This window comes from Phaseolus vulgaris, chromosome 4 (assembly GCF_000499845.2).
Source record: "Phaseolus vulgaris cultivar G19833 chromosome 4, P. vulgaris v2.0, whole genome shotgun sequence".
NCBI lineage: Eukaryota > Viridiplantae > Streptophyta > Magnoliopsida > Fabales > Fabaceae > Phaseolus > Phaseolus vulgaris.
Window position 1 is genome coordinate 4,058,977 of NC_023756.2, and position 9,583 is coordinate 4,068,559.

At 29.4% G+C, this 9,583-nt stretch overlaps 1 protein-coding gene across 2 annotated transcripts; it reads left to right on the forward strand.

Moving 5' to 3' along the window:
- The first annotated feature begins 613 nt into the window (after nt 1–613).
- On the forward strand, nt 614–5,212 carry LOC137836957 (biotin carboxyl carrier protein of acetyl-CoA carboxylase 2, chloroplastic-like). 2 transcript variants are annotated; one of them, XM_068645766.1, is made up of 7 exons: nt 614–1,253; nt 2,200–2,235; nt 2,382–2,551; nt 2,651–2,963; nt 3,106–3,177; nt 4,296–4,361; nt 4,848–5,212. In XM_068645766.1, the coding sequence occupies exons 1-7, from the start codon at nt 1,095–1,097 to the stop codon at nt 4,869–4,871; spliced, it is 840 nt and encodes a 279-aa protein (XP_068501867.1). In that variant the 5' UTR covers nt 614–1,094; the 3' UTR covers nt 4,872–5,212. The 2 variants fall into 2 exon arrangements, with proteins under 2 accessions (XP_068501867.1, XP_068501868.1); XM_068645767.1 differs by lacking the exon at nt 2,200–2,235 and having other exon boundaries at nt 648–1,253.
- Nucleotides 5,213–9,583: the final 4,371 nt, after the last annotated feature.

The following is a 9,583-nucleotide window of genomic DNA, read 5'->3' on the forward strand; positions in this document are numbered from 1 at the left end:
TTAAAACTATGACGAAATGTATACCAAACTTAACAAACGTCTAACTATTGAGATGTACTTGGACAAAGAAAATGTTCACCACGACCAATGCCTCTTTTTCAAAGAATCCAAAGATAAACATAACCCTAACTTAATGAAAATAGTATAATAAATGAAACAAAATGGACCCTCGATGTCCTCACCTTCGTTCTTGCATACCGACTCATCAAACTCGCACACTTGAATCCTCACTTGTTTTCACAAGTCTTGCTGAAAGCTTGGGATTCTCTCAACGCTTTTAAATTTTTACCAAATGTATACACATATGTTTCTTTCAAAAGCTCTTTCCTAGCCCAAGAATAAAACTAGTGTAGTCTATGACTCCAACCCCAAAAAATCCCTTTTTATATATATTTTATATATTGTTGTAGATAAATGATAATAATAATAAAGGAAAATAATTCTTCTACATCCTTAAAAAAAATACACCCACTTTAATAATATATGATATATATATATATATATATATATATATTAAAATTTGAAATTAAAATGTAAAATAAATATAATTAAAATATTATTATTTTAAGTTGTTAAATGGGATAAAATTGCTAAAGTCAATACCTACAAAATCGGCCATAATAATAGCAAAAGCAGTGGCCATTGATGAGTACACATGGAAGCTTTTAGGAGCGTTGATCTTGTAGACGAAAACACCAACGTTGTCCGAAGCAACTTCATGAAACAAGTAAAAGCAGTGAGTACGAGGAGCCAGTAGATAGTTCATTGTTAGTTCCTCCAACTTAGGTAAAACTGTGACACTTTGATGGTTACTGCACTTGCATCGGAATCATCGAACCCACATTTCTAAAATCTCAACCAAACCAAAAGTCTTTCAAATCTCCTTTGTATTCTCCATCCACCCTCGTTTCATATTTTTACCCTTTTCGTGTCTTCTCAGATTCATCAAACGCACACCCTCTTCGGTCTCAACGGCTCTTGGCTTATATTCTCACCGACCCACATAACCATTCTCACCATTCTTCGCAGATCACGCACCCCTTTGGGAACACAAGAACGAAAGTCTGGTTTTTAGCTCGTGGGGTGGTTTCAAAATGGCCTCATTCTCCGTCCCATGCCCCAAATGCCCTTCTATTTCTTCTCCCTCTCTGGGGTTGAAATCCCCACAGGCTCCCTTTCAAAGTGGGTTGAGCTTCAAGCCTTTTCTATCATTCAGTTCTCTGTCTGCTGAATCTGCATCATCCAGAATTCAGGTATGAGTTTTCACTTCCATCTATCTATCTATGTATCTGTATCTGTATCTATCCATAAAAGAACGAGAGAGAGAGAGAGATGGAGAGAGAGAATTCTTTTGTCTGTGAATTTCTGTTTGTTGAACATCTAATGTTTTAAGGATGTCACATTATGCAATTTACAAAAAAGAAATAGTATATCTTCTCTGATTGAGATAATGTTTTGTTCAATTGATTTTAGTTGTAAATGAAGAAATGATACCTTTATCAATGATTTAAGGATGACAGATTATGTAATCACAAGAGAAGTATTTATTCTGTGATTATTTTGCTGAATTAATTTATCTTAGTGATAGCGATGGAATGGTACCTTCATCAATATTTTTCTTAAGTTTTCTGAATGTTCATGAAAAATGAGTATATGTATATTGAATCTAGTGTTGAGCATAAATGGTTTAAGTTAAGACAATAATCAGAAAAATGTAACAACACTTTGTTAGATACAATCTTGTTGTAGGTGATCAATGTTTTGTGAACAGTCTTTGCAGTAATATACAATCTTTTATATCTTGAAGCATGGTAATATTAATAGTCTATGATGCCTATTAATTTTTTATTATAAACATTACTCCTTTCATATTTGATTTTCCTACGTGGGAAGGGAACTACAACTGAAGTTTTTCCGCATGTTATCACTTATAGAAACATTTTCACTGTTACTGATGGCTCTGAATGAAGCACAACTGCAACTAAAATGCATTCAAATTGTTGTGCTTGTTATGTTAGCCGATTTGCCATTTGTTTTCATTGTGATTAAAATTGGAGAAATTACAACTTGTCAATTGAAACACTTTCAGTTTGTGGATGATTCAGTGAATAAATAGCAAATATGTCAAAGGCTTCACAGATATATTTTCCTTTTTGTTGATTAATTAATTATTCTATTGGTATTTGTTGTCTCTTGCAGTGTCCTAACAACAGAAAGCAATTTTCTGTTTTGAAGGTCAGTTTACACTGAGTCTTTTGCTTTCTGTTTTTTAAGTTCACATTGAGTTTTATTCTGAATGAAATTTTATCCCCCTGTTCAAACGTGTTCTTGATTAGATTCAGAAAGTTTTACCATATGCTACCCTGCTTTGTATATTGTAGGCTGCTAAAGTTGAAAATTCGAATTCTAATTCTGCCCCCGTAACGGTCAAGGAGCCTAATGTTGCTTCATCAAAAGAAAAAGAAGTGCTTGATGGAAAACAATCTGGTGGCACTATTGCAGATGAAGCTTCAGTTACTGCATTCATTTCTCAAGTTGTAGACCTTGTAAAGTAAGATTAAGCAGCTTCATTTTGCATGCAATCACCTATTCTTTTGTGTTTATATGCATTATTTCCATCGATTTCATTTAATACCATTTCCATGGCTAGAGTTGTTGATTCAAGAGATGTTGTGGAACTTCAACTTAAGCAATTAGACTGTGAGATTGTGATAAGAAAAAAGGAAGCACTGCAGCCTCCACCAGTTATGGCCCCAGCATCACCACCACCTATGCACTATGCAGCATTTGCACCGCCGCCGGCAGCTCCAGCTGCTGCTCCTGCTAGCTCTTCCTCCCCAAAAGCACCGCCTGCCTTGCCTTCCCCTGCAAAAGCAAGCTCACCTTCTCACCCACCAATGAAGAGTCCAATTGCAGGAACTTTCTACAGGAGTCCAGGACCTGGTCAACCTGAATTTGTCAAGGTTTGTAGACATACACAGTTTAAATAGCACTCTCTTTTTTCTGTTGAGGTGCCAATTTGCAAAGGGTAATTTATGAAACTAATTATTACTTTGTTTACTAAGTTAATCGGTGAAGAGACTAATTATTATGCTGTTGCTTCAGGTGGGTGATAAAGTGAAGAAAGGCCAGGTTCTTTGCATTCTTGAGGCTATGAAAATGATGAATGAAATTGAGGTATGTGTATTTACTTTCCTATTTGTTCTAGTATATTATTACATTTTTTTTTCTTTTTACTATGTTGTTTACTTTATGTTTTCCTGTAGTACTATACAGAAATCTGTGATTCAAAAATCTTGCAGTTAAATATGCTTATGTGTTGTCCACCTGTCTTACACTACAAGAAAATCATTGAGTAAAAACTAATTTTAAAGACAAAAAGTAATTAGTTACTTTATTAACTAAGTTAATACTATTTTATAAACTAAAAAATTATTGATATCTAAAGTAGTTTCTATTATTAATACAAATTTATAAACTAGTTTCTAAACTTTTGGTAGCTAATTCGATACCAATTTAGAAACTAGTTTATAAATTTTTATTAATAATAGAAACTAGTTTAGATATCAATAATTTTTTTAATCTATAAAATAGTATCTAATTTAGTTAACCTAGTGGTTAATTATTTTTTGTCTCTAAACTTAGTTTCTATTTAATAATTTCCTTAGTGTTAGCTCCATGAACACTTAACTCATTAATCATTTGAAAAAATCGTAATTATCCTAATTTCATACCACAAAAATTATTTATATCACTAGAAGTCTTTATTGAACATCACAAGACTTTTTATGGTTTTAGATACTCTTCTCTTTGCTTTAAACTGGAGAGGTCCTATTTAATAAATCCTAAACATTTATTACTCAATCTATCATCAAAATCAAAACCAACTAAAACTATGAAAAAAAGAATGGAAAACATGCATGGTTTAGTAGGTTAGTTAGTTGGTTTTTATTTTAACTGTATTAAGATTCATTGAAGACTCTTCTTAACAGTAAATAGTGTTTTTAAAACCTTTAAAATCCTAATGCAATACACCCTGCATACATTACAGTAGGAGTGGTGTGAAGGGATTATGATATAACTAAACTATGTGGTGGTGGTAGTTAGTTTTAGGAGATGAATAAAATGAAAAAAAGAGTGATTCAAAGTGTTTTTTTATGAACATCTTCTCAACATGACCCTCTGAGAGGCTATTGGATTCACACTTTGTCACTGTAATATCCTTCAGAAACAGATTCTATTAGCCAGAAACCAAATCCTCTAATCTATTGGTTATCTTCATTACTTTGTGGCAGGCTGAAGAGTCAGGAACAGTAACTGAGATATTGATTGAGAATGGCAAACAAGTCAGTTTAGACACGGTATTCTCTCTCTACCTTTGTGTGTGTGCACACCTGTATGTTTGTCTAGAAACCACATCCACTACTAGAAAATCATTAAATAGAAATTAACTTTAGAGACAAAAAGTTATTAGTTTCTATAGTGACTAAATTAGATACTATTTTAGAGACTAAAAAAAGTATTGATATCTAAATTAGTTTCTATTATTGATAAATAGTTTCTAATTGGTATCTAATTAGCTATCTAAGTTTTAACTACCAATTATTTATATTCTAAAGTTGGTATCTAAAACCTTGGTATCTAACTACATACCAATTTAGAAATTATTTATCAATAATAGAAACTAATTTAGATGCCAATAATTATTTTAGTCTCTAAAACAGTATCTAATTTTGTCAATATGGTAACTAACTATTTTTTGTCTCTAAAATTGGTTTCTATTTAATGATTTTCTTACCGTGATACTTCATTGCATAACTGATATATATACTCTGGTTTCTCTGCAGCCTCTTTTTGTGATAGTTCCATGAGCACCAGATGTGAAATGTCCTTGTTGGATAGCATGATATTGGATGAATTAGATTTTCTGTTCAGAGATTTCTTGAGTGATAATGTTTGTCTTCTGAGAAATCCTTATTATTACCTTCTTTATCCCCCACCTGTTCTCTCAGTTTATTAAGATATTTTAGGCATAAAAGCTCCATAATATCAGTATGAGTATTGAACATTCCATTTTTAGTAGTATTTATGTTTTCTGTTTTCTGTTTTCTGATGACACCCTCTTGTTGTATGAACCTGTTGCTGGATGTTGGGTTATTCAAGTAGTTTGTAGTACATTTTATGTTGGCCACAAACATGATTTATATTCAAAGACTCCTTCTTCCTACACCACCATAAAAGTGTTTTTAGAGCATGATCTTATAACATTTTCTTATGAAATTTTATTTTACTTCAATTGGATTCTACCAGTTTGCAAGTTTTGCTGCAATAGAAAGATTTTATCAGAGATACCTTTTTATATATTTCTTTTGTGTATCAACTTTTTATAACTTCAAAAAATAATCTAATTATATGATTAAATACTTCTTATTCTAAACACTCAAGGTTTATATACTATTCATGTTTTAAATATAAGATTCTCTTTCTCACTATCATATCAACATACTTCAACGTGGGATTTCTTTTAAAACAGATAAAATTCTATGTGAATAATTTCTACTTCAAAAGCAAGTTTGAACAATGATATAAAAACATCTTTCTTAAACATTTAAATAATGTTTTTGATTTCTTTCTATCTCTTTTCTATCATATTATATTATATCATTTATAATACTCATATTTTCTTTTCTCTCCCACTAGTGTCATTTGAATATTCATTTAGTATTTGAGGAGTTTATCTATCATTTTTTCAGCAAGGTAATACTGTTCGGATTACATTTTCCAAAATATGTTTAAGTTGCATTCTGAATTTAGTAAGGAGTTACATCACAGGGTAACGAGTTCTTTCAAAACTTTAAAAAAATGTTCATTTTGGATTCTACCAAGTAAAACACAAATTTTGGATTATACAATGAATTATATAATCTGAACCCTAAAACACAAACTTTGTATTTTGAATTTATATTTAAAATTGTAAAATTTAGAATATAAAATTTGTATTTTTAAATGTGCAATCCAAACTACAAATTTATATCTCGATGCAATCTAGAATACAAAATTTGTATTTCGGATTGTATAATCCAAAATATAAATTTTGTGTTATGAATTGCATATTTTTTAATACAATTTTGTATTATTAAATCAAAAAATTTAACTTTCGGATTCTATAATTCGAGAGGTATTCAGATTTCACATCCCGAAATTAAAAAAAAAAATATTCAATGAAAATTTTTAAAAGGTAATTTAGATATATTTTTGTGAGATATGAGAGTGCGGGAAGAACCCTAGGGTAATATAGAAAATTAACACTTTATTTTTTTATGAAGGAAGAAAACTTTGAAGTCTAAGCCTCAAAACAACCTTGTCAAATTCTCTATCCACCTTCATACCTTCCCCATGTATGTGAAAAAGAAGGTTTTAATCTTTTTTTTAAATTTTAAATAATTTTAGATAAAACATAACCTGACCATTTTAAATAACCTTAGTTGCACCCACACTTTCATACTCCTTTCAACCACAACACTTTCATTCTTCTCTAGTCGCAACGTTCGAGATAACAGTCTTATCATTTGAGCGTGTGAAAGGGTTGATGAGAAAATTCATTGTATCCGACGTTATCTAGTGCAAGGATAATTTTTTTTTTTAGTTTTGTACTTCATTTTTGTATCTCGCTGACTTTTTCTTTATAGGTTTTGTGGTTTCCAAAAAAATAAAAAATAAATAAGCGAACAAAAACACAACTCTATAAAAACATCACAAAACTCTTACCTCAACCACTAATGTTCACCGCCAACTATCACAAACAATCACCACCACTTGAAAATGGAAAAGAAGACATCACATTCTCCATCTTATCTAAAAAAGTATTGTTGGAATTAAAAAAAAAAAGTATGAAGATGCAGAAGAAAGTATAGAGGTGCTGGGAGAATTTGCCAACAACATTCTGCCTCTAATGAAAATTATGGTCTTTTTTGTGTTGTCCTCTTAATAATCTTCTTCGTGTAATGAAATTTAAACTTCTTTTTCTTTTGTCTTGTGACATCCAACTTCTGAATTAAATTCTTGGTCACCTTTATGTTCAGAATATTTCATGAACAAAAGTAGATATTCTTTAAGCTTCAATATTTGTAATATGGCAAACTTTTATAGATTTTGGCCCTTCCTTTCGTCTTTTATTTGAGAATAATCAAATTATTTCAAAGGTGGTTAATCCATCTAACACCTATTAATCAGTAAACAAAATAGTGTACCTCATTTCTAGGGGCACCATTAAAAATGGAGCTTTTATCTTCTTGAAAATTATTTCCATAAAAAGGATAAATAAAGCTTAATTAATAAGTAGAAAAGCCAATAAAGATTGATTTAAATGATAAGCAACAAGTTCATATCTATAACAATATGAATTCAATTTTTATTGTAAATGTGAAAACCTTATTGGTGATAATATGTAAGTATTTTTTTTATGCCTTTCTAATGCTGAGATTATTTTAATGAATCCCAAAAACTCAACTCATTAATCAATTCTCTAATGAGTCCTTAAAATTCAACTTGCCTGAACTTTTATAGATATATAATAATAATAATAATAGAAAACTAATAAGATTGTAGAATTTGATTGAGATCAACACATATAAATGAAGGTGATAAATTTGATTAGATTTTGTTCATAAAAATCCCTCACCTTGAGTTTGAGGGGTATTAGGATTCTACACATTTAGTTATTCAACTTAGGTGTTAGTGTTTTTACTATTTTTGTTTTTTGTTATGGTTGTGTAACTTTTTTTTGAATCTATAGACTATGTTTTTGTACTTTTTTTTGTTAGTGTATTATATTCAACTCTTATTTGTTAAAGCTTTTCTTTATTTTCTAGATATCAAGTTCTGATATACAATATAACATCATGAGTATATCATACAAGATTATGCGTTATTGTATATGTTTACGTATACACACCACATGCTTATCATTAATATTTCCTAATTAGATATATGTCTCTTGAGCAAGTTCATCTCACTTGACTGATCTTAATTTTTCACACAAAGGAAGACTTGTTCGCTTGAACAATACAACTCTCGAGAAGAAAGAATAGATCTGACATCTCATTCATTTAAGTGGCATGCTCAATACTTGAGTGTCCACCACTTGAGCATTATTCCAACGCTTGAATGATACTCATTAGTATAGTACAAAAAATTCTAGAAACACTAAACACGTTGATTCAACAGCAAGACACATTGTCGCTTGAGTATTTACATATAGTTGCACACATGCACCTTCTAGATTATGTGTTTTACATAGTCCATTTAAAAATATATTTTAGATTTATTGTATTCATAAATTTCTCACTATTATTTTTATAGTAGTTCATCAAATTAGTTAATCTAGATAAATAGTTTAAAAGATTTTTAAATTATGTAAGCAAAAGTTATATTCCAAATTTTAATTCTGTAAACTGAAATATTTCTTAATTATATAATCAAATTACGCAGTCCGAAATTATATTTTGGATGTTTTCTATTGAATAATATTAAATTGATTTATAAGATTTTAATACAAAAATACTTTGATATTTTTTATGTTATGAATGGTAGAAAAAAGTATGCGCGTTGAAAGAAAGTGTATCCATCTAAAATGAAAACTCTAAAAATAGCTGTAACACCCGAGAATGATTTTCCACTATTCTCATCATTAGTTTGTTTGACTAGAGCAATGAGACTAAAAAGGGAGGAGACAAATTAATAGAGATTATTTAGTAGAAAATTTCACAAAAAGGTAAGTAAATTTTTCTAGTTTCTTCATTCTATTTTTTTATTTTTTATTTATTTATGTTTTTTATGTTATTTTTTATTTTTTTTTAATAAATATGATCTTTTTATTCATTTATTTTAATTCATTTGATCTCTTTTTTATTTCTGTCGAATACAAATATAGATCCTAAATCAGTTGAGTATTTACTTATAAGATAATAAATAATGGAATAGAATAAAAAATTGTGTAAAAAGAAGGTTGTTCCATTAATTTTTAATAACAAAGAATGAAGCATAATAAAAAAGATTAATTAGAATATGCTTTATCCTAATTTTTTTCTCTTTCCCACATTTAGAGTGCACTAAATAAAACAACTTCTAATATATAGAATGACTTATTTTAACAAATTTCACCTAGTCATCAATCTCCTCATAATATATTTAAATTAAGGTTAGAATGAGAATTAAAAAAATTATAATTTACTTGTCTTTTTTTTAATCTGTTGTAGGCTTACTTTATTTCATTATATTTTAATCCATACCACCAATTCCCTACCAGCAAGCAAGATGAAATAATTGCAATAATTTTTAATATTTTTGTCTTTTATTACATCGCACGCCTTTTCTAATGCATGTTTTATCAAATTTGAACATAGTATTTCATATACAGTTATCTTTTTCCCAAACGGTAGAGTCATTTGTTAAAATTGTTTGTTTAAACTTCGTCCTCTAAAAAATGAAGAAAATGAACTGTTACACCTCCATACAAAACATAAAAATATTTTTTATCATTTTTGTGTCTCCGTATTTGGAACAATGATATTCTAAATTTTTT

Excerpts from the sequence above, each read along its gene's own strand:
- LOC137836957 (XM_068645766.1), top strand. The coding sequence starts at position 1,095 with ATGGCCTCATTCTCCGTCCCATGCCCCAAATGCCCTTCTATTTCTTCT. Across the intron at positions 2,552-2,650 it reads CAAGTTGTAGACCTTGTAAA|AGTTGTTGATTCAAGAGATG; the intron begins GTAAGATTAAGC and ends TTCCATGGCTAG. Across the intron at positions 4,362-4,847 it reads AACAAGTCAGTTTAGACACG|CCTCTTTTTGTGATAGTTCC; the intron begins GTATTCTCTCTC and ends GTTTCTCTGCAG.